The 23,486-nt window shown below is 52.5% G+C and overlaps 2 protein-coding genes across 5 annotated transcripts in view; one reads left to right on the forward strand and one right to left on the reverse strand.

The window, feature by feature from the left end:
- Positions 1 to 7,137, forward strand: part of LOC115511142 (disintegrin and metalloproteinase domain-containing protein 17) — a 36,450-nt gene extending 29,313 nt beyond the window's left edge. For 2 of the 3 annotated variants that reach the window (XM_030311676.1, XM_030311678.1), the window contains 6 exons: positions 25 to 159; positions 1,721 to 1,851; positions 2,174 to 2,252; positions 3,176 to 3,264; positions 4,893 to 4,943; positions 5,382 to 7,137. In XM_030311676.1, the coding sequence (XP_030167536.1) occupies positions 25 to 159; positions 1,721 to 1,851; positions 2,174 to 2,252; positions 3,176 to 3,264; positions 4,893 to 4,943; positions 5,382 to 5,747 (851 nt within the window). In that variant the 3' untranslated portion in view covers positions 5,748 to 7,137. The remainder of the gene's footprint in view (positions 1 to 24; positions 160 to 1,720; positions 1,852 to 2,173; positions 2,253 to 3,175; positions 3,265 to 4,892; positions 4,944 to 5,381) is intronic. The other variant, XM_030311677.1, reaches the window with a different exon arrangement.
- Positions 7,138 to 7,238: 101 nt separating this feature from the next.
- IAH1 (isoamyl acetate hydrolyzing esterase 1 (putative)) lies at positions 7,239 to 20,835 on the reverse strand. Of its 2 annotated transcripts, none has more exons than XM_030311679.1 (6): positions 20,729 to 20,835; positions 19,298 to 19,350; positions 13,733 to 13,881; positions 10,811 to 10,972; positions 8,793 to 8,914; positions 7,239 to 7,574 (listed from the first exon to the last, which is right to left on the reverse strand). In XM_030311679.1, the coding sequence occupies exons 1-6, from the start codon at positions 20,798 to 20,800 to the stop codon at positions 7,392 to 7,394; spliced, it is 741 nt and encodes a 246-aa protein (XP_030167539.1). In that variant the 5' UTR covers positions 20,801 to 20,835; the 3' UTR covers positions 7,239 to 7,391. The 2 variants fall into 2 exon arrangements, with proteins under 2 accessions (XP_030167539.1, XP_030167540.1); XM_030311680.1 differs by having other exon boundaries at positions 20,783 to 20,824.
- Positions 20,836 to 23,486: the final 2,651 nt, after the last annotated feature.

A 23,486-nucleotide genomic window follows, 5' to 3' on the forward strand; every position in this document is an offset into this window, starting at 1 on the left:
TGTGTGCTCGTCGTGTGCTTCCAGGTAACAGCAGCGAGTGCCCCCCTCCCGGAAACGCCGCAGATGACACGGTGTGCTTGGATCTTGGCAAGTGTAAAGATGGGAAGTGCGTTCCCTTCTGTGAGAGGGAGCAGCGGCTGGAGTCCTGTGCGTGTAACGGTGAGCGCATCTCCATGCTGCGTCCTCGCCGCCGGAGGGAAGATGGCCTGTGTCCACCGGGCCCTGTCCCTCCCTTTGGGGGCCCAGCAGGATTAGCCGCTCGCTCTGGCCAGGGCGGCGGTGCGTCCCCCCCCCCCCCCCCCGAAACTCAAGGGGGGAGAACTCAAGGGTGGTCTGGGGGACGGAGCTCTCTGGATTCAGGTCCTCGCCCCTCTACCTTGTCTATGAAAACCGTGCTGTCGGTCGGCCTTCCTTCTCGCGATGTTTTCAGACCACGTGGGGGTATAGGCTGAGGGGTGGGATAGGAGGGAGTTTTGCTGCGGTTGAGTGGGTGGGCGGAGGTCTGTCCTCGCCGCACGCACGCACGCACGCACCACGTTAGACGCCCCACGAGCGCAGCTGGCGCTGTCTGCATCTTACGGGCAGTGAACTGCGATACCTTCAAGGCTTCAACCAGGGAGAGCCGATCCCAGGACCTGACCCTGTCAGGGTATTCGTTGTTGTCAACACGGCTGGGCCCGCTGCCGGGTGTCTGGGGCAAGGGCCCTGCTTAGCGATGCCTGGTGACATCATGCTGGCCTCTCAAGACACCCGTCCTCAGGTTTCCACCTTCTATTTTGGAACTCCTGGGTCTGAGAAGGGGCCTCGGGAACTGACTGGGCTCCAGCCTTCCCGCCCTGCCTCACCTGAGAGAGTTCTGTTGCTTTCCGAACCCCCCAGAAGTCAAAACCGCCAGGTTGGGAACTCACCATCCATACGGTGGAGTAAGGGCCTCCTCCAGGTGGAATAAGAAGTGAATAAGGAAGGTATTTGACACAGTAGATGTCAAACAAATAATTTATCGAGTGCGTGGCAAAGGCTTGGGATGCCCCGGAAGAACACGTAGTAAATGCCCAGGAGATGCTTGATAAGTGAAGGAATGATGAAAAGGTTTTTCTTTCCCCATTGAGGCGGTTTGGCATGTCCTGTGTTCTAGTTGATTTCCGTTTCTCCAAGTAAGGGTAAATATGGGCGGCCTCCGGGTCAAGTACCGTCCCGAGTTACACCGCCAGGTGACTTTTTGGGCATCTCCGCTGTTGGTGTCTGTGCCACGTGGCTTATGTGGTGGCGTTATTTCCATCACCCCACGAGCCGTGCTGTGGTCACACGGCGGGTGACTCACATCTGCAGTGGGCCCCTTCTGTCACAGTGTGTTAGCTTCTCACTGGAGCCTTGGCTGTGCAAGGAGTATTTCAAACTGAGAAGCAGTGTAATAAGAACGTTGGGATAAAGGGAAACATTTAGCATCACGAAGGATCTGAAGTAGAATAAGTTGGCTTTTAATCCCTTTAAGAAAGGAAACTCTTGGGTGTGAATGAATTGTTTTTACCTTGTGGCCTGAGGACCCTGGAGCGTGAACTCAGAAGTTAACTCTTTGGGGCTGAACTAGGGATCGTTTGCTGTTGAAATGAAAAATGAGTGGAGTTGCTTCCCTTTGGGGGTGGGGGTGGGGGCGGGGAGGAGGGAAGGGAGGAGCGCCCTGTCCCTGACCGGACTCCCGCTGTCCCCGGTTCCATTTCAGAGACTGACAACTCGTGCAAGGTGTGCTGCCGGGACCCCTCGGGCCGGTGCGTGCCCTATGTGGACGCCGAACAAAAGAACTTATTCTTGAGGAAAGGAAAGCCCTGTACGGTGGGATTTTGTGACATGAATGTGAGTGTTTCCTTCTGTTCAGCTTTTTCTGTAACGGTCAGGTGGGCAGTTTTTATATCGCAAAGATTTGCTTTTGCAAACGGAAGGAGTGCCTTTGGCGCCCGCTGTTCGCTCTCCCGCACGTCTGTCTGTCTGTCTGTGGAAGGAGGCAGCCGAGCCCGGGAAACCCAAGCACTCTCTCCATAGCCAGAGCCCTGAGTCCAGAGACCGGGTGGGACCTGGGGCGGCCTTTTCGGTAGAGTTGGTTGGTTTTAGGTGGTGAGCGTTGATTACTTGGTTTTTTCCTCCACTGATTGTAAAATTGACTGTTTTCCGGTCCTAGGGCAAATGTGAGAAACGAGTCCAGGACGTCATCGAGCGATTCTGGGACTTCATTGACCAGTTGAGCATCAACACTTTTGGTACGTGATTTCCCTGGGTGGTTGTTTGCGTAGAGCTGAGCTGCTTTTCAGTTCTGATGATGACGTTAGAAAAGTGTGGTTTCAGATTCATATGCTCTTGTCTGGCAACAGAAGATGGAAATATTCATAGCTTTTGTCTTATTATTACTACTATTATTATTTTAAATGTTTGAGAGAGTGTGTGCAAGTGGGGGAGGGACAGAGAGAGAAAGGGAGAGAAAGGATCCCAAGCAGACTCCTTGCTGTCAGCGCAGAGCCTCATGTCGGGGGGGCTCCATCTCACAAACCATGAGATCATGGCCTGAGTCGACATCAGTTTAACCAACTGAGCCACCCAGGTGCCCCTCACAGCTTTTGTCTTGAAACATATTTGTCAGCTAAGATAAAATGGACTCACAGGTCCCCCCCCCCTGTGTAGTGTGGATACGCAGATTTCCAGACAAGGAAAGTCAAATATCGGTTTCCTTCTTTCCTAGAAAATGAACACGTGACCGCATAAGCATGGTTCAGTGCTGTGGGTTGTAAATCTGAATCGTGTTTGATGTAAGCATCGTTTATTTTAACAGTGGGCCTCAGATGTTGCAGAAGCAGCAGTGTATTCTGTCCCGCAGGGTTCATCATTCATCGTCACAAAAATAAAACCCAGAAAGCACCAACTTTGTCCTGTTACGCGTCAGCACGAGTAGTAGTCTCCCATGTGATTAGTCCCTCAGCATCACTCAAGGGACTGTGTGGAGCATCGTGTGATGTAATCTGTTCTTCTCAATAAGCGTGTCGGGGCTCTGTCTGAAATGACACTTCTCAGCAGCACCACCTGACGAACAGTCTGTGGCATTTGACACAATGGTGGTATACCGAGAGCGCTGAATTCTGAGTGTCTAAGGTACTTAATCAGGACATTCACGGTTTCGAATTGTTCACAGGGAAGTTTTTAGCGGACAACATCGTGGGTTCCGTCCTGGTCTTCTCCTTGATATTTTGGATCCCTTTCAGCATTCTTGTCCATTGTGTGGTAAGTCACCGACTTTAGGTAATGAAGCACTTATTACGATTTTGCACAATTCCAAACTTACGACTTTTGGAAAAGGTAGAATTGTTCTTAGCAAGATTCGACCTGATGTTTCCAATGACATTTTTTGCTGTTGTTCCCTAGGAAGGTTTATTTTGTGAAAATTTTAGCTAATATGTCTTTTTTTTAAGCTAATAGTCTCTTAAAAGAATTATGTTTTTTGTGTATGGATGTTTGTTCTCACGTGTGATTGGAGGACTGTTCTACTGCTGAGCCCGAGGGGACTGTTTAACTGGATTTGTGCAGGACCTCTGACTGAAGCTTTGGAACAAGAGCGTTTCTGGCTTTGTTAGACCAGAGCATTCCAAAGACGGCTCCCTCTACCCTACAGATCCCTGGCCTTACCGTATAGGGTGTTCAGGCCTCCCATCTAGTAAGAGGGAGCAATCCTCATTATTCTCGTTCAAAGTGAGTAACAGCTAACGAGTTGAATTGGGCTTTCTCTAATGAACCCCACGTGATTTATAAACTTGGGGGCTTTAACATTTTTTTCTTATAAATCACCCACCTTGCTTCTATGGGAAAGTGAGAATTTGTCTGCTGTAGAGATGAGAAAACCCAACCCCGGCTTCCAGACTCGTGCGCTGGAACAAGTCTTGTGCAGTGCCCCCCTCCTTTGAGCACCTGGAAAATTCCGGCACAGCTACGTCTCATGAGTCTTTGCTGCCTCTGCTTCCTTACGTGTCTTGCCCGGGCTCTCGCTGAGCAGCTCGTCCCCAGGGACGGTGAGCATGATGGGTGTGGCGAGGGTCTAGGGAGCAGCAGTGCTAAAGCAGAGCTGTGGTGAAGGTGACGTGGCTGAAGCTTTGACGGGTGGCCGCGACTGCCGCTCTTACCGTTGCCTTTGCTCGCGGCCAGCCTCCTCTGTTTGCGTCGCAAGCTCCCGTTGTGCCAGAGGCCTGGCCCTTGGTTTTGGAGCAGAGCCGCGGACGGGAGGATGCCGGTGCCTGGTTCCTGACCACGGAACACGTGACGACAGCTGCGCCGGGAGCCAGGCCTAGATTGTCGGGCTCGGCCTCCTGTCTTGCCCGTCACTGTGTTTCGTGTCGCGCAGGGGCTGGGGGCAGGGACAGTACCACGTGTTCAGCCTTCTGCAGAGAGGGTGATGTGGGGGCTCGAGGCCCAGTCCCTCCGAGCATTTGGGCCACGGTCACCGTGGACAAGGCTGAGGAGAGTGCGCGGGCCTTGGCGGCCTGGGGCGTCTGAGCCGGCGCAGCGCCCTCTGACCCCCGCGGCTGCCCTCGCGTCCCCAGGGGTGACGTGGCTCTGACCCCTCAACACGTGGGGAATGGCTTTTGGGGGACATCGCTCAGAAAGACCGTACTTAAACATTCCTGGACCGTTTGCTTCGTTAACACCGGTACACTGACTGCCTCAAGGGAAAGAAACACTTCAGGCTGGTGGCAGAACTCCTAAAGTTTATCTGAGCCGTTCTTCTCCTCTGCTGGACTTGCCGCCACTTTCCACACTCACGTTCGGAGTGAGTTCTTCGCTTAGGAGGGGCCTGAAGGGAAAGAGCGTGTAACTGAATTTTCCTAAGAGTGACCTCTTCCTGCTCGTTTTCCTTCTAGGATAAGAAACTGGATAAGCAGTACGAGTCGCTGTCTCTGTTCCACCCCAGCGTAAGTACCCACGTGAAAGAAAGTCGCCTTCGGGTGCGTCCTGGGCCCCGCTGTGGCCTCCTGTCAGCCCCCCAGCGAGAGCCGTCAGCCCCACGGCCGCCGCCGGTGCGGGGCCCTGGCGGCGGGAAGGCGGGAGGCTGGGACTTGGGTTAGTTGTGTGGACGGAGGGAAAGCCGAGGCTGCTCTGCCCCGCTCCCGGCCCGGATTTAGCGCCTCGGCAGTGACCTTCCCGTCTTGGGATCCTAGCTTGATAGGGTTATTTGTGAGTTCTCTTTTGGGTCCTCAGAGGGCAGCTTGTCAGGATTTCGGAAGGTGAGGGAGCCTCACCTCGTGCTTCCCTTAGCGCGAGGGGTCACGGTCCCCGTAGGGTACAGCCGCCTGTCGGGGGAGGTTGGAGCTCCGGGACCCGGAGCCGCCTGTGACTCCCTGTCTCTGCAGAACGTGGAAATGCTAAGCAGCATGGACTCGGCCTCGGTTCGCATCGTCAAGCCCTTCCCCGCGCCCCAGACCCCCGGCCGCCCGCAGCCCCTCCAGGCCGCCCCCGCGCCGCCGCCGCCGCCGCCGCCGCCGGTGCCTGCGGCTCCCAAGCTGGACCACCAGCGCATGGACACGATCCAGGAGGACCCCAGCACGGACTCGCACGTGGACGAGGACGGCTTTGAGAAGGACCCCTTCCCCAACAGCAGCACGGCCGCCAAGTCGTTCGAGGACCTCACGGGCCGGCCCGTCACGAGGAGCGAGAAGGCCTCGTCCTTCAAGCTGCAGCGCCAGAACCGCGTGGGCAGCAAGGAGACAGAGTGCTAGGCCGGGGACCCGGGCCGGGCCTCAGGTGTGCGGGCTCGTCACACGTGGGACTTGAAGTCACCGCATCTTTTTGTGAAGATTTGGGAGACTCGAGTGACTTCACGGCAGACGCTGGTCACGTGTTTGGGCTCCTTCACACGCAATAAATGACGCTCGTGTGCTCAGGCCCTTGTCCTTTGGAAGAGGGAAGGTGAATCTAGCTTATTTTGAGGCTTTCAGGTTTTAGTTTTTTGGTTTTTAAAATATCCTTCAACCTGTGGTGCAAAAGCAGAAAATACAGCTGGATTAGGTTATGAATATTTACGTTTTTGTAAATTATCTTTTTTATCGGTAACAGCACTGATTGAGGACACGCTCAGTTGCTTTTATATCCACTGTAATGATCCGCTGACTCCAGGGAGGCATTTAGCAGGCCTTAGTTCTGAGGGCAACTGGAACACAGATTTTATTTTTTGCCTTCAGGTAAAGACAAAGGAGGTAAAAACGGAGTTCTCCGTTGTTTCCAGGACGTGGGTTCTGTTCAGAGGCATCCAGAGCTTGTAGCAGCGGGGAGAGTCACCCCAGTTACTCCTAAACTCGGGGTAATGCTTCTTCAGATTCTGAGGTTGGCACTTTCTAGAATTAAAACAGTCTAGCTTACAAATGGTAGCCCAATTGAATTTACAGACTCCTGCCCACTGTTTAGGACCCCGATTTGCTGGGCAGTTTTTGTCGTCAAAGCAGGTCTAATACTGTTGCCACGCTGGGAAAATGCTCACCATTCTAAACTACTTCCAAATGAGAGCACCGTTGCCTCTTGGCAAATTGGTGGCCGAGGGGGCACCTGCGCGAGTTCTCCCCAAAGAACAGGTGGTCTTGAAAGGCCAAGGTGCTGGGCAGGTGGGGGACGCTGCCCCTCCCGGGCCTGGCGCTTTCTCCCTACACAGCTGATTCCTAAAAACCCTCTGCAGTGACCTGCGGGTGGGGTATCTGCATTACTTCTGCTTTAGTGCTTCGGGACTGTCTGCGTTTACTTTGTGAAGGATAAACACCATCAAAGTGAATTCTGATTTCCTTAAAATTACAGTTGGGGGGGGGGGGAATAAAGCTTTGAAGTACTGAAATGTGCTCAGCAGCCAACACATTCTGACCCAGACGACTTGTAAACTGAGGGCAATTAACCAAACCTGTGACAAATCAAATCTTTTCTTCTAAGGACGTTTATTATGCAGATGCCTGTTACACTAATACTTGAACTCATACCTTGTGGTGTTTGCTGTCTTCTAACTACTTGTGATATATTACACTTTTGGAATCTGCTAGGTGAGTGGGTGTATGTGTGAGAGTGAACAGTTCCCAGCTCAGTGTCAGAAAATCGTTTTTTATAAAATGGACTTTTTAAACAAATTTGTCTTCGCCTTGTTTCCACTTATAGAGTTAATTTTGTAGCTTGTGGCGCTGATGACACCTGCATCAGATGTTACCAGAACACAACACACGTAGGTACAAAGCTTTCGTAAAAATTCGGATGCTTTTATTGATCTTGGTGGCAGATGGTGTTTTTTATTCCAAGGTCATGAGCAAACGTCTGATCGCTTATCTCAGGATCTTTGTCACACTGGCAGCTTCGTCTGTAAGTTAACAGCCAGGTTGGGTTTTCTGTGGCTAATGGTCCCCGTCTCCCAGAAGACTTAGTTCGGGTTTGGCTTCTGCTACGTCTCGCCAGTAAGGGAGCAGCAAAGGCAAGGAGGAGACTTTCTTCTCGATCAGAGGCCAAAGGTGGGAGAACAAAAACTCATTTCCATCCGGGGACAAGTGCAGTCCGTCTGACAGAAAGGACGAGAAGTCCTGCAGGGGAGAGAGTTGGGAGAGCATGTGGGGGACGTTTCCGGGGCCCCACGAGGAGGTGCAGTTCATCGGGGGGGGGGGGGGGGGGAGGGGGCAGGGGAGAAGAGGCTGAACGAGTAAATAAGGTACATTCACGTGAACAAGAACGACCTGCGCTGTTAGAGGAGCTCAGGGCCCAGGGTGCCCGGCTGCTCCGACTCCCCTAGTCTAGGTATTAAGTCGACGGGCGCGTTATTAGGTGTAAAGAACTTGAACCATCCGGCCCAGAAGAGTGACGGTCCCGTGCTCACGGCCCCCGGGAGCCGCTTCTCCTGGGTGAGCGGTGTCGGCCCCACGCCAAGGCCCCGTCCCTGCCAGAAGGCAGCCGGCCCCACAGGTTCACGGCTCCTCCAGACCACGGCTTCCCGCGGCCTCGGCGCTCCTCTCTGCCATCTCCGAGCGGACCTCTCGGGGAAGGCCGCTCCCTCCCTCCCCACCCTCCCCCGTCCTAGAACCCTGGGGGGTTAAATCTCCAAGGACTTCATCAGAGCCCCTCTCAGAAGGACACTAAGCCCAGACGAAAGCCAGGACTCTGGCTGCGTCCCCCGCTGCCGCCCCGACCCGGGAAGCCACAGGAGGACCAGCACCAGGTCTAGGCACGGCTTTGGAGGGAGGCTGAAGCGCAGGGTTGGCTTCGCGAGGGAAGCGCCGGGCTGCTGGGTCCTGTGGACACAACTGTACGGAAAGCGCCAGCGCCTTCCTCGGGGGCTGGGCTGCTCCGTGGGGACCCGCTTTCGCCGTTTCTGGTTGTAAACGCGCTTTCTGGCTTTGAACAAAACCATGAGACCCACATGGCTCAAAAGACGAATTTCAGCCAACACCACGTCCTGCTTAAATTCATCGTTCTGCCTCTTAACGAGTTTAACCTCCTCCTCCCCCACATTCCAAAAGGACTTGCCCTGAATGTCCTTCACTATGAACCACCGATTTCACTCTGTTCCGGGTCCCGCCCGGCTACTCAAGGGGTCCCCGGAGCAGGACGCAGGACGGCAGCTGCTGGGGCCGCGGGGGAACGAGGCCGTGGGCGCCGTCCCGGAGCCTCCGCGCTTCCTCCCCGCAGCGCTCTGGCTTAATTGGGGAAAGGGACAGCTAACGGTCTTACCCGCTCAGAGCCCCACGGAGCAGGGTCACTTCTGCATCATCCTCCCGGCCCCGACAGGACCGAGCAAGCCCCCGTACCTGACCGTCCTTCTGCATCAGGGTCCACAGGTCAAGCACATCAGTCCCACAGTCCCGGGCCACTTGCAAGCAGGCGCCTGCGTATTCACCAACGACCAAGTTCCGGCGATTTAGTTTGCAGCCTATTGAGGAGAGAGAGTGCGGGTGGCAGGTGGCCGCTGTGCAGGTTCTACTGGCGGGGATGCTTCTCCGTCCCCGTGAATAGGCACGTGCTTATGGACCCGACCTGGGTCCGACCGTGTGAGGGCCGTCACCGAGCGCTGCTCTCCGCGGCACGGGGACGGGGGAGCGCACCATCGGTGGTCGCCACAGAGGCAGGAAAGCCCGTGGCGGCCACCTCCTTGGCTGGAGTACCGGCCAGAGGCAAAGAGAGCGGGGGCTGATGGGGAGGGACGGTGGGCCGAGACCCCTGAATTTGTTGTGTCATGTGAGGCCGCTGTGATACGATGGAAAGATCAGGGTTCGGCCAGAGAAGGGGGCTGCAGAGGTCACTTGGACTGGCTCACGGGTCAGTGACCTTTTTTTTTTTTTTGTACATTTGAGAACACGTGCGCGTACACACGCGAGCACGCACACGAGTGAGCACAGGAGGAGCAGAGGAGAGAATCCCAAGCAGGCTCCGCACTGTCAGCACAGAGCCGGACGTGGGGCTCAAACTCGCAACCCGGGAGGTCGTGACCTGAGCCAAAACCAAGAATCGGCCGCTTAAGCGACTGAGCCACCCAGGCGCCCCAGCGACCTTTCTCCACAAGGGGCTGGGCAGTAAATATTCCAGGCTGTGCGGGCGTAGGGTCCGTGCCGGTAACTGCTCTGCCCTCTGCCATAGCTCAGGAGACACGCAGTATGGAAACCTGGGGGCTGGTCTTCGGTAGAACGTTCCCGTAGCCAGCGGCTCACAAACCCGACCCACACCGCCATGTTCTCCACCGGGACTCGCTGCGCGTCTGATAAGTGAAACACGGCTCGCACGCGGCGCCGGGTCCCGGATGCTGAGGTTTTCCCTACTCGTTCCCAGAATGTAACTCACTTGGCTCTGTGCCCACGAGGGGGTTGTGACCTGCAGTCTGAGAAGCAGATGTGGCTCTGACTCGCACACCTCTGCTCGTCCAGGCGCGGCACGAACACGCTTGCTACCTCCCGAGCGATCCTGACCCTACGCGAGGCAGACGCCGGCACGAGGGGAGGCTCCCTGGGGGGCCGCGCTCACCCTCTGGAGCTGACGACAGGGAGCGTCGTCTACCCCCGACCGGGCCCCTCCAACACCTGATGACAGCGGGCCTGGCCCCATCCTCCCTGTCTGTCCTCTTCCTCTGGATGAACCTGCCCTCGTTACCTCCTGTGGGGAACTTTCCTGGACCTTTCTGGACGCCAGTACCTTCAACAGAGTGTTTCCGTGCCTGCCACGCCATTCATCACGTGGCTGTCACGTGGCTGCCGGTGTCTGTACGGGACTGTCTCCCTCCCTACTCGACACGCGGGAACCAGGTTCTAGTCACTTCTGTGTCCTGACTTTGTACTTTACATGCTAAGACGAACGGTCGCAGGGACAGAAGTGGCTCCGTCACAGGTGCCGTGGACGCGCCCTCAGCCGAGCCTTAGTTTTGGGGAAGGAGGGGTCTCGTCGCCGAAGGCCGCAGCCCGGGCGAGGCTGCGTGGAGAAGGGAGCGCGTCGGGCCAGAGGCGGGCAGAGTGGCGGCTGCGGGCAATCGCGGTCACCGGGGTCGCTGGGAGCCTCAGTGCCACGTGGGCCGCCACACAGCTCCGCGGCCGCGCTTGGGGTCTGGCGCCGCCAGGCCGGGGCCGCCCCCTCCGCGGGGACAGTCCCTTTTCCGGGCCACCGTTCGCGCCTAGAACCTAATGGCCACTCCGCTCGTTTTGCTTACTCTCTGGTGGCTGAGAACAGAGGCCGAAAGGACTGGGCGGGGAGCCCGGCCCGGCGGCCGCGAAGCAAGGGGCCGCCCGGCTCTGGGCCCCTCTCTCGGTCCGGTCGGAGGACACGGCGCCCGCGGCCCGCTTACCTTGCGCGAGGCACTCCCGCTCCCAGGCCGCCTCGCAGAGCGGGGGCGGCGAGATGAGGACGATCCTGTGCTCCGGGACGTCCACGGACTTGAGGTAGCACACCATGCTCTTTAAATTCGCCACGTACTCGTCCAGGGGGACGTGCTGCTTGGGGTTCTCATCTGTTCGGGGGGGAACACGGACACTTCGGCCCCAAACGCACGTTTGTCGCAAGGGACAACGAAGACTGACACGAGCTCCCCGATCCGCAAGGCTCAGGACGTCGCCAGGGAGTAGTTCGGACCGCGGACACAAACACGGGGTAGCGGGTGGGGGGAACGGCGGTCCCCGCTCTTCCTGGGACAGACCGCAGAGGCTCAGGCTCTGTCCTCTGGTGGCCAGAGGCCTGGGCTGTGGAGGGAGGCCGCCGAGTTCCACCCCTGCTTCCTCGCAGACCGGCCGCCTGCCCTGGGACAGATGCCCGGCTTGCCTGTACCTCGGCCTCCTCACAGGTAAACCGAGGACGATAACCGGGTCCCCCTCACGGGGTGGTTGTGAAAATCGACAAGCACGTAAAGCACTACAGCAGGGGGCCTACCACACAGGAAGCGGCCCGCGTGTGACTGCCAGCTGCTGGGGCAGGCACCTGGGTGGCTCAGTGGGTTAAGCATCCTGACTCTTGATTTTGGCTCAGGTTATGATCTCAGGGGAGAGTGAGCCCCACGTGGGGCTCTGCACTGACAGTGTGAAGCCTGCTGGGGATCCTCTCGCTTTCTCGCTCTCAAATAAACAAACTTAAAAAAAAAAAGCTGTTGCTTCTACTATTATAGTCGCAAAGGACTTGTTTTTCCTTTAGAGCACGCGTGCGCACGTACAGAGGGGAGAAGGGCAGAGGGAGAGACAGAATCTTAAGCAGAATCCAGGCTCAGTGTAGGGCCCGGTGCGGCCTCGATCCCACGACCCCGGGATCGTGCGTGACCCGAGCCGAAATCGAGAGTCGGAGGCTCAACTAACTGAGGTGCCCGGGTGCCCCGCAAAGGATGACTTCTAAATGGGCTCGCACATAAGTATCCTAAGACTCGCTGCAGGCGCTTTACAAACCACATGTAAGGATAATTATAGGAGGAAAATAAAATCCCTCATGACGCCACCACCCAGAAAACCACTGTTGGCACTCGGAGGTACTTCATTCTAGTCTTTTCCCTGTTGATAGGTGTACTTAAAAAAATAAAAGTAGCATTACACTGAAGATACATAACCATATGGTTCTTTTTTCCACCTAACATTATATCATGGGCATGTCTGTGTCCACGAACAGTCCTCAAAAACGTGTATCTGCTGGGGGACCGAGAGGAAGCTTCTATCTCTGTGCCACCCAGCATTCTATTTTTTTGCTGTTAGAAATACAATTTGCAGAAACGTCTGCACGTACGCCTGGCTGCATTACTGAATTTTTTCTCAGGCTGGATTTCTAGATGCGGGAAGTCCTTCGATGCACGCTGTCAAGTATCTTTCCAGAAAGATCACAAGTTTCCCCAGTGACTGGAAGAGGGGAGTGCCCATCTCACTCCACACTCAGCAGCCATAAGAATCAGTGCTTAAAAACACTTTCCAATCTGAGTCTTTATAATCTTTTGAGGTTACCTCATTTCACAAAGCGACTTTTTTCCTTTGTGATTTCCTCCATTGCTTTTGTGCTTGGGGTTTCTTTGTCCTAATTTCGGTGAGAATTCGCCTTTTTTGGAGTCTCCTTTCTTACAGTTTTTAGTGTAAGATCAAGTGGGGATCTGACTTTTCCAAACAGTGGCCTCACAGGGTCCACTAACACCTACGGCTCATTCGTCTTTCTCAAGGCGGCGAGCGTCCCTGCCTGCCCTGCCGCCTCCCCTGAGCTGTCCCCGCCGTGTGCCCACAGATAACATTCTTCTGGAAGCGGACTTTCCAGAATACAGGCTGACTTTTCCCCTTCATGCCGCACAAAGGGTCCTCCTCGCAAGAGCAGGAGGGAGAGCAAGGCCTGCGCCCGCCGGTCTTCCAAAGACAGGGACACGGCGCCACTTCCCAGCACCCAGGACCGAGTTCACGCCCGGGCGGGGGTGCTCCCTGAGCTGCTCGGCCATCAGTGTGACCCACGTGGCAAGGCGGGCCCTCCACCGCTGATTCCACCAACTACCGAGAAAAACATCTGAAATCCAGCACAACGCTAATGGACTCAAGAAAACATTTTCGGGGCACCGGGCATGTCCAACTTCGGCTCGGGTCATGATCTCACGGTTCGTGGGTTCGAGCCCCGCATCAGGCTCTGTGCTGACAGCTCAGAGCCTGGAGCCTGCTTCAGATTCTGTGTCTCCCTCTCTCTCTGCCCCTCCCCTGTTCATGTTCTGTCTGTCTGTCTGTCTGTCTCTCTCTCTCAAGAATAAATAAACATGAAAAAAACAAACACGGGGCACCTGGGTAGCTCAGTCAGTTGGACGACCAACTTCGGCTCAGGTCATGATCTCACAGTCCGTGAGTTCGAGCCCCACATCAGGCTCTGTGCTGACAGCTCAGAGCCTGGAGCCTGTTTCAGATTCTGTGTCTCCCTCTCTCTGAACCTCCCCTGTTCATGCTCTCTGTCTCAAAAATAAACAAACGTAAAAAAAAAAAAAAGAAAGAAAAAAAGAAAAAAACAAACACATTTTCAAGTGTTTGAGATCAGGTCTGCCAACAACCCAGGCGGGTAGAAAAGAAGTTGGGAACAAAATTCACTGACATGGAAGCCAGAAGAAATACGCTTAATAAACTCTGGGAACTCATTATAAATTTGGCAAAACTCATTGTAAGTTTTCTCTCCCAAAAATCTATTGGGAGAGAAGGACACAGTTGAAAAAAATACAGAAGCAAGCTGTCTTCATGTCAGGGCAGGCTAAAAATGAACTAGGAAAACACAAAAATGCCTTTACCTTTCAGCGCACTGTCATTGGCACCGAAGAAAATTGTAACTGCTACTGGGCTGTCCAAACCGGTCCCTTTTTTGATTAATCGTGGAAGGATGATTTTGGCCCATCTGGTATTGTAGCCTGAAAATCCACGATTCAGAACATCACATTTTCTGAAATGAAGAATTTTTAAACAAAGATGAATTCCACAATCCCACAAAGAACAGTTTCTAGCCCCCTGCAGTGAACCAACAGTGAGGGTGTGCCCTCCCTCCGGGCTGTGGCACCTGCCTATGTCCGGTGGCTTTGATGTGCCTGCACTTTTTTTTTTTCTTAAGTTCGTTTATTTTAAGTAATTCTATACCCAACATGGGGCTTGAACTCACACCTCTGAGATCAAGGGTCACATGTTCTTCCGACAGAGCCAGCCAGGCACCCCCGATGTAATGTCACTTTGAGAAAGACATGCCATCCTTAACAAGATACAGGTAAGTCCGTCACATTCCTCCACAAGAGGGGTTATGAATAATTTTGAGCAAAGGGGCTATAATCTTGTCTGCAGACTCGCTCACTCACGCATGGGCAGTGAGGTCCTTCTAACATGGAGTTTACAGCAGACGGGTCTCAGTTTGAGCATCTTCAGTAGAGTCACTAGGAAGCTGGAATCAAGGGTAATGACGCTTTGGGTAATTTGGGATGTATATAGAGTACTTTTGAGACTTTTACAGAGTATTTTTTAAGAGGCATTTTAGGTCTGCAGCAAAATTGAAAGGAAGGTACAAAGCATTCCCACACACCCCTGCTCCCCACGTGCACAGCCTCCCCGACTACCAACAGCCCCATGAGCGGCACATTTGTTAGATGTGATAAACCTAACACATCATTACCAGTAGCACCCACTGGTTTTGATTCAAGAATTTTAATAAATTACTTAACGGCTGTGCCCCCGGGACTATGTTTATGGATGCTTCAGGTTGTTCATAATAAAAATTTTTTAAAAATGATAAATCTCAGAGTTCAGTTCATGGTTAGCAAATTAACGTGGTTGACTTTGGTATAGTTCAAATTCCCACATACGAGCAACTAAGCAGAGACCCCGGGGCACCAGCTAAGAAATTCTGCGCGGCTACGAGGCCAGGCGACAGACGCCAAGCAGCAACAGGAGGGGACCTGGTTTTGACACTACTCTAAAAGCTCTCAACGTTTAGAAATCTCCGGGAAAACAACAAAAAAATTCAGCCCCATTTATTTCTAAGTGTGATTCTTGGTGTTTTTAATGCAGAATGATTACAAAAAGCTGACTAGCTTAGCCATTTTGAAGACTCAGTTTAAAATGGAATACTCTAGAATTTTGACAAGAGGAGTCGGCTTTCCATCTCTCCAATGGTATAGTCACTGTGACACTCCCTAAGGCCGGTGTGGTGTGGCAGTCCAGCACGAAGGGCTGGAATCAGAGCGGTCGGTGCCAGGATCTCGCTGCCTTTGACTAGCACATCAGGCCTTGGCCACTTACTTAATTTCTCTGAGCTTCAGGCTCCCCAACAGTAAGAGATGAACCTAACACCTAATCTGCAGGCAGTGTGAAAATTAAAAGTAAGGTAGTAGCCAGACACATGTAAGGCGCCCAATAAATGGCAGCTATTATAGACTGAAAAAAAGATCATCATTAGAAGAAGGCTATGAGCCAGGAAAAAAAGACAAGTGAGGCCCAGGGTTGGAACTGTTAAAGTTCCCCTCCGAAAGGGGAAGGATATCTGAATCCCTCTGGATTGAATAACATAATCAACGGTGCCCAATTTATTCAAAAGGCTACAGAAACTGGAAAATTATGAAAGGTTTTTAGTTAAATTCATGGCTAATAAAAAGTATTAAGTTCAGATGAAGAGAGAAGAAGAGTTCATTGAAAGATTCCTTGCCAAACATCCAGACTCTAAGATTTCCTTCCAGAAAAATGTAAATTAAGTTGCTTCATAAAACAGGCAGGGGCATATTTTTAAACGCAAACAGCAGAAGCTTTTACAAACTGAAATCGTGGGGCGCCTGGTAGTTCAGTCGGTTAAGCACCTGACTTCAGCTCAGGTCATGATCTTACGGTTTGTGGGTTCAGGCCCCATGTCGGGCTCTGCGCTGACAGCTTAGAGCCTGGAACCTGCTTTGGATATTCTTTCTCTTTCTCCTCACCAACCCCCCCCCCCCCCACCCTGCCCCACTCTCAAAAACTAAATAAATATTAAAAAAAAAAAAAATGAAAACGGGAAGTTTATTCTAACTCCTTCAAATCCCTCAAACCAAGTATTTTTGTTTAAAGAAATACGGAAATAAGATTGTTTAAAAAAACCGATGAAACTATATCCATAAATTTTAAAAGGATTTAAATAGATTTAAGAATTATTAAAATGATTTTATAGTAAGTATACAAAGATCTTATTTGAAGCCAAAACTTAAAAGATGTCACTGTGGAACACAATATATTTTATTTAAAAAAATTTTTACTGTATATTTTGAGAGAGGGTCACAAGGGGGAAGGGGAGGGGGAGGGAGGGGGAGGTAGAGAATCCCAAGCAGGTTCCATGCTGTTAGTGCAGAGCCCAACTCGGGGCTCAATCCCAAGAACCACGAGATGGTGACCTGAGCTGAAATCAAGAGTCGGACATTTAACTGACTGAGGCCCCCAGATGCCCCCACACTGATATATTTTAGATTCTTCACTCTCCGTGGAGGTCGTGTACACAGGGGCGGTTTTAGTGAGATGCCTCTGAGCTTTCAAACCCGGAAACTGGGTGACATTAAACACGGAATTAGTACACCTGAGACTAACTGAACACTAGGTTAATTAGACTTCAAAAACACCCCCAAACCACCGTGAGCGGGCTCAGGGCTGTGCAGACGGCTGAAGCAGACATCAGGAGCCCAGATCGGCAAAGAACACCCCAAGCGGTAACACAGCTGAAGATGACAGTGTCCCTCAAAGGGGCAGTTGTTTGGTGTGGCACGGAAAGAAGTCCGTCCTGGCGCAAAAACCGAGTGCGGTGAAGGGGCCGCCGCCTCTGACGCCAGGCAACGCCGACTGCAGCCCCCTAGTCTCTCCCCTCCGTCGCCCGGTGGAAGAACGTGGGCCTAGGACGCCAAGGCCAGTGTCCCCTCCGTCCGGGCCCTGTTGCTCCGCCGTGGCATCTTAGTTTCTAAACGGCTCTCGCGAGTTTGGCTGGGGGGGGGGGGGGGGGGGGCGGCGGCCAGGAGAGGCAGGCATTCTGGGTGGGGGGAGCCCGGATGGGGAAGGACTCACGGAGGCGAGGCCTCTTTGGGGTCAGCCAGCAGCGGCTCGGCTCTGGGTCTCAACAAGAGGCTTCTCAGGGGTTAGAGCCTGGAGGCGCAGCAGACCACACACTGGCTACAAGTCTGTCTTGTAACTTCTCCGAATTCTGAAAAATAACTAGCTTCTGATGAAGTGGTCTTCTAGCAAGCAGATCTGCAAACTCTCAATTCTGGCAGGATTTTAGTACTAAACTTAACCACTTATGAAACATCTGTACGTGGGTAAAACATTTGGAATGCCTTGTTTTCCAGGCCACTTGAATCATTATTTAGCTTTTCAGAAAAGGTTAACAGAACAATTAAACAGTTATTGGACTACTAAACATGAAAGCTGCTATATATCGAGCACTTCCAAGTTCAAGGCACCTGAGCAAGCACACATTAATGGTTCTGTCCTCCCAACATGACAGCAGGTGCCCTCATCATCTCCGGAGGCTCAGGACCACGGGCTCCGGAGCCTGGACACCTGCCACTTCTTAGCTGTGTGACCTTGTTATTTAACCTCCCCTCCTTATTCTTCTCACCTAGAAAATGGATCGGAGCCTAACTCACTTCGTTTACAGGCTAGTTGTAAAGATTAAATAAGCCAATACACACGAAGCATTAGTTTTTGGCACATAGCATTCAGTAAAACTTAGCTATTATAATCATCCCATTTGACAGAAGGGAAAACTGAGGCACGACGTGATATTTTCATGTTTTTAGATTAAGTCTAAATAGGGAAAGCATTTGGGAACAGAAAAAGCTAGAAGGTCAATTTTTTCATTTCTAGTGTAGGGGATAAAAAATGGAGAAATTGAAGACATTTTAAAACACATTTGGAAATAACTTAAAACATATTTTCTTGGTGTATTAACCATACTGGTGAAGAAGATTATCAAGTACTGATAAGCTGGTAGGACATCTAGCTTATTTCTCCTAAAGGAGGAAAAGACATGGGGTGCCTGGGTGGCTCAGTCGGTTGAGCGGCCGACTTCGGCTCAGGTCACGATCTTGCAGTCCGTGAGTTCGAGCCCCGCATCAGGCTCTGTGCTGACAGCTCGGAGCCTGGAGCCTGTTTCAGATTCTCTGTCTCCCTCTCTCTGACCCTCCCCCATTCATGCTCTGTCTCTCTGTCTCAAAAATAAATAAACGTTAAAAAAAAAAATTAAAAAAAAAATAAAGGAGGAAAAGACAAAACCCCTGATCGTTTATGGATACTCTACATACTTGGTTTACTGTTTTTAATGTGGAAAATATTTCTACATATTTTTTAATCTCTTGTATTGGGGAAGTGTTTCCCTTTTGATGCCTTCCTTAGCATATGCTTTCATCAAGTCTGGCAAACAAAATACCAAAATCATCGCTATTTCTGATCTATTTTATGAAGAGAATTTGGGAGACAAAAACTTCTCTCCAAAAATGACTCTAACTTTGGTTTACGAATATATCTTGCTTTTTTTTTTTTTTTTTAATTTTTTTTTTCAATGTTTATTTATTTTTGGGACAGAGAGAGACAGAGCATGAACGGGGGAGGGGCAGAGAGAGAGGGAGACACAGAATCGGAAACAGGCTCCAGGCTCTGAGCCATCAGCCCAGAGCCCGACGCGGGGCTCGAACTCACGGACCGCGAGATCGTGACCTGGCTGAAGTCGGACGCTCAACCGACTGCGCCACCCAGGCGCCCCTATCTTGCTTTCTTTTCAAACTCCTTACTACTCATTTAAATCATACCTACTAGAGTAACTGAAAAAGAACTGATCTTCTTCAGATAGTGAATAACTGTGTCTGTTTGAATCCAAACCCAATATATTTTCCACAACTTTTCAGGTTTGATTTCACGTTGGACACAACTTTTGCAGAACCCTGAGTGCCTGCCCCTCTTCCTTCTGTCCCCCAACCTTGTAGATCTACTAACCAGGAAAGGCCGGCAAAGATTAATAAGGGAGGAATTTACTGTTTGACACTGTGTCATTCACTCTCTTTCTCTTCTGAGTTGCAATTACAGTTTTCGATCGATAAGCACTCAAGTATTGGGGCGCCAGGGTGGCTTAGTCGGTTAAGCATCTGACTTTGGCTCAGGTCATGAACTCGCGGTTCTGTGAGTTTGAGCCCGCATCCCTGCATCAGGCTCTGTGCTGATGGCTCAGAACCTGGAGCCTGCTTCCGTTTCTGTGTCTCCCTCTCTCTCTGCCCCTCCCCCACTTGCACTCTGTCTCTCCCTCAAAAATGAAGAAACATTAAAAACAATAAATAAATAAGCGCTCAAGTTATTGACCTAAAGACTATTCTCACCTGACCAGCTTGTCAGCCAGTGATGCTCCCCATCCACCCTGCTGGAAAGAAAACTGAAAAGAAAAAAAAAAAAGGCCATTACTACTTATCAGTGTGATTAGCACATTTTAGTAAAGGGCATTTTGATCAGCAACTCCTTTTGTTCTCCCTTTGTACTCCCTGACCTTTTGGCCTTCATCGCTCGCTTTCCATGGAGGTCATTTTAGGGATTACTAGGACGAAGCCTCAGCAGCACTCTGGAAACGAGGGGGAGTTTTCTTCCCTGTGGACTGGATTTGAGCCAATCATCTGCGTCTTACTGAGACCTGATATTAGAGTCATTTTTACTTAGAAAAGCTACTTCAGTTTATGTGTGAGAGATAAAATCAATTGTACCTTCAGTAAGGAAATAAAGTCCATGCTGTACTACATTTCCACAATCCAAAGAATCAGGAAGCTAATTCTAGAACTCAGGGGGTGAGCCTTTTTAAAATATACATTCCAGTAAGTTTGGAAAGCCCTCACTGCCCTACTTGCCTAAAAATGGCATCGCTTATTGGCACGTACACAGAAAATTGGTTGAGGAAGTCATGTTTGAAGAGGAAAATAAGAACAAAACACCACACCACAGGGGTAAGTTTTAAAAGTGTGCTTCCTCCCCGAAGTAGGACACATATCTTCCTTAATGTGAGTTGAAATGATCTTGGGTGAGAAGGTGATCTACTGCGTTATTCAAGATCAACTTGCTGCACCAGAGGAAGCAGAGGTGAACTGGTCCCGGGGGTTTTCTGCACGGAACGGGCTGTACAAACCCGCAGGAAGTGATTCGGCCGCCGCCGTGCTCTCGCAGGTGACCCACCAGTGGAGCTCCGCGTGGGAAAGCAAGCACTGGCCGTGCGGTGAGCCACTGAAGGAGGCTTCGTGGAAAAGGAGGCGCACGTCCCCGCCTCAACTTGTACCAGGCCTCCCGATTCTCCCTAGGAAACTGACGAAGCCCGGTGAACTCGGCTTTGTCACTCCCAGGGCGTGGCCTGGACGAGTCACTGACTCCCCCGCACCTGACCTCATCTGGAGGACAGGGTACACGGAACGGGTGTGCAAGTACTGCGCTGCCCACACCGTCATCCCGAAGCCAGGAACAACCCGAGACGGGAACTCTGTCTGCCACGAGGTTCCGAAGGGGCCTGTTAAGACACGACGACCGTGAGGTCGCTGCTGGACGCGGCAGGCATTCCCGAGCAGATCCTGCTCAGGGGCGCTCAGCCTTCGGGGCCGCCTGTGCTGGGGGGAAACGGGGTGCAGGGACGCGGCCTCGAGACGGGAAGATGGGAGCCTGAGAGCTGGGAGAGCCAGCGAGGCTGCCAGGCCGGCGCTCTCAGCGGGGGCTTCGCCCAGAAGGCGCGACCGTGGACGCCCGAGGGACCGGGCCACACCAGGGCCAAGCGGCGGTACCTGGGTGATGGAATCTCCGAAGAGCAACACCCGAGGCCAGTACAGAGAACTCGCCGCCTCGCACAGCGCCATATTGCCTGCCGGCAGAAGGGCGGGGCGAGCGGGCAGGGGGCGGGGCGAGCGGGGCCTGGGCGGGGTTCCTCGCGGGCGAGGGGGGGGGTGGTGGTGGTGGAAGGAGGCGCCTGCGCAGTTCGTCGCCCTCCGGTTATCCGTCGGGGTGGCTGTCCGCCACACCCCTGGGTTCTGGGGCCGCGCTCCTTTGGCGACCGACCAGTCATTGTTAAGACGCGCGGTAGCCGTTGCCCTTGGAACGCTCATTTTTGTCCGTTTCCCAGAGCTCGGCCTCGTGCCTTCACTCCCGGTCCGTTCGTTCATGCCGAGTCTTTCCGGCGCGGAGCGTGCGTCGCCGCCTGCCCTCGGGGCGCTCGATCGACCCTCCGGGAGAGGCACCTCCCCGCGCCCTGCCCGGCCCAGAGGGAGCCACCCCGCGGCTTCAGGTGTTTCCGCAAATGGCGGGAGTGGGAAGTAGGAACGGTGGGGGTAGGAAGTACTTCCAAGGCACTCAATCATCACACAACCAGCTCTTGTTAAATAAACGTACTCAACCGTTGATCGAAGGTTTTGACCTTAAAGAGAAACTTAACGGCATTTGCTAAAGACAGGAAGGCAGAGTATCCAAGGACGAAGATGGGGTTTTGCGGTAGGGGAGAGAAATCAGGAAAGGTGGGCACCCAGAGCCAAGGAGCAGGGTGAAGGGTGGAAGGCTGTAAAATCACTAAAAGGTAGAGTGTTTGCGAAACTGACAAAACCAGATTCTTGTTGCAGGTAGGCCAGGGAGGGAAGATACCAGGCGGGGGGTGAGGAATTTGAGCAGATACCCCGGGGGAACAGACCAAGGGTGGGTATTTTTTTCACTAAACCAACGCAGCAGGATTCTTGCCAGAACTGGTCTGGAGGGGAAACGGCCGGAGCCCAAGCTGGGTTCCTATGGAGAAAACTCACAGGAGCTTGACTCCTTTTCTCAGTCCTTACCACCACAGCCAGTGCCATGAAGTGTGACCGCCCCCCCCCCCGCCCCGTTCGGTGATAAAAAACGAGCCAGAAGGATGTTTTGAAACAACTGAGCTTAAGGTGAAAGCCAGAAGAGCAGAGGGAGCCGTGCGCCATTGAAAAGCAGACATACCGGAGTGCCTTGGTGGCGCTGGGTGAAGTGTCGGACTCAGGCTTGGCTCGGTTTGTGAGTTCAAGCCCCGCATCGGGCTCTGCGCTGATGGCACAGAGCTTGCTTGGGATGTGTCTCCCTCTGTCTGCCCCTCCTCGGCTGTGCTCTCTCTCTCTCTCTCTCAAAATAAATAACCTTAAAAAAAAAAAGCAGACATACCTTGGTGTGGCCGGGGCAGGGTGTCACACGGGTGAATGGCTTGGAGAGGCAGGCAGGAGGATCAGAGCATGACCAAGTCTTCAGGCCAGGAGTTCCCTGGCTTCAGCTGGATCATCTGTGGAGGCTTTAGAAACGTGCTGATAAAGGACGCTCACTTCACTCCAGACCAACTAACTTAACCTCTGACGGCAGGATGCGGGCATCAGTGTGTTTTTACTGCTCCCAGGTGATTCCAATGTGCGGTCAATGTTGAGAGCCCCTGGCTGAGTAAGGTGTTTGGACTTAATCTTAGTTACAGTGGAGGCCTGAAGGACTTTCAGCAGGGAAGGCTTGAGAGCAGGTGCGTATCGTAGGAGTCAACTATGGGGAGAAGGGAGGCTGTGGCAGGAATCAGAGGGGCCAGGATGACAGACTCACAGAGCCACGGGGGAGAGATGACAAAGGCAGGTTCAAGAGCAACTGAGAATCCTGAACTCAGATTGGTTACCTCAGGGAGAAGGACTAGGAGAAAACACACGCACGTTCCCTTTCTACTCTATATACTGTCTTACTGTTTTTAAATCTATCGTAACAAAGTCTTCTATGACACTTCTAAAAGGTGACCCTCTGAGCTTTGGTTTGGGCCAGAGACAAAGTGGGGTACCTTACAGAAGAAATGTATTTCAAGTAAAACTTCCGAGTTTTGCACTGGTTTGTCACTACCCTGCTCAATGGCTGTGAAGTCACCAACAGGTGAGGCCACAGGAGGACTAAACAGTGTCGGTGGAGCTTAGTGACTGGTTGGCACGCCTTTCGCTTGACAGTGAGAGTGGCTCTCGCGTTAGACGGTAGGTAAAGGTGGGCGTGCGCTCGTTCCCTCCGTAGGGGCAGCCGTCACGCCCCTGTGTGGCAGCAGAGACCGGAGACCCCAGGTGACCTGCTCTCTCAGTACACAGCACCCGCCACTCCTGTGTCCAGTGATGTGCCAGTCTGAATTACACGTACTCCAGGAAACCGGTCTAATGATTACACAGAAAGCAATTCAACAACTCACACCTGAATACCCTTGAACTTGAGTCATAAAAATTGTATTCTGAATATCGGAATTGAATGTGCAGGTATTATACAAAGAAAATACCACTGAATCCCAAAAGTCGTCATTTTACAAATGTATAAATTTAGGAATCTGGCAAGAGTATCAGGAGGGAAGAAACACAAAAGGGGCGTGGTTAGGTGATAATCTCTATGAATTCAAACTCAGAATATGCACCTGAAAATACAAACCATTGTGTATTTTCTTTCCTTTTTAAAGAGGACAGTAAGGCATTCTCGTTCAGTTGCTATGGGCAGACCTGAGAGGTTTCAGGGGCAGCTGTGCACATGCCTGGAAGCAGAATC

Source organism: Lynx canadensis, chromosome A3 (assembly GCF_007474595.2).
Source record: "Lynx canadensis isolate LIC74 chromosome A3, mLynCan4.pri.v2, whole genome shotgun sequence".
Classification (NCBI taxonomy): Eukaryota; Metazoa; Chordata; class Mammalia; order Carnivora; family Felidae; genus Lynx; species Lynx canadensis.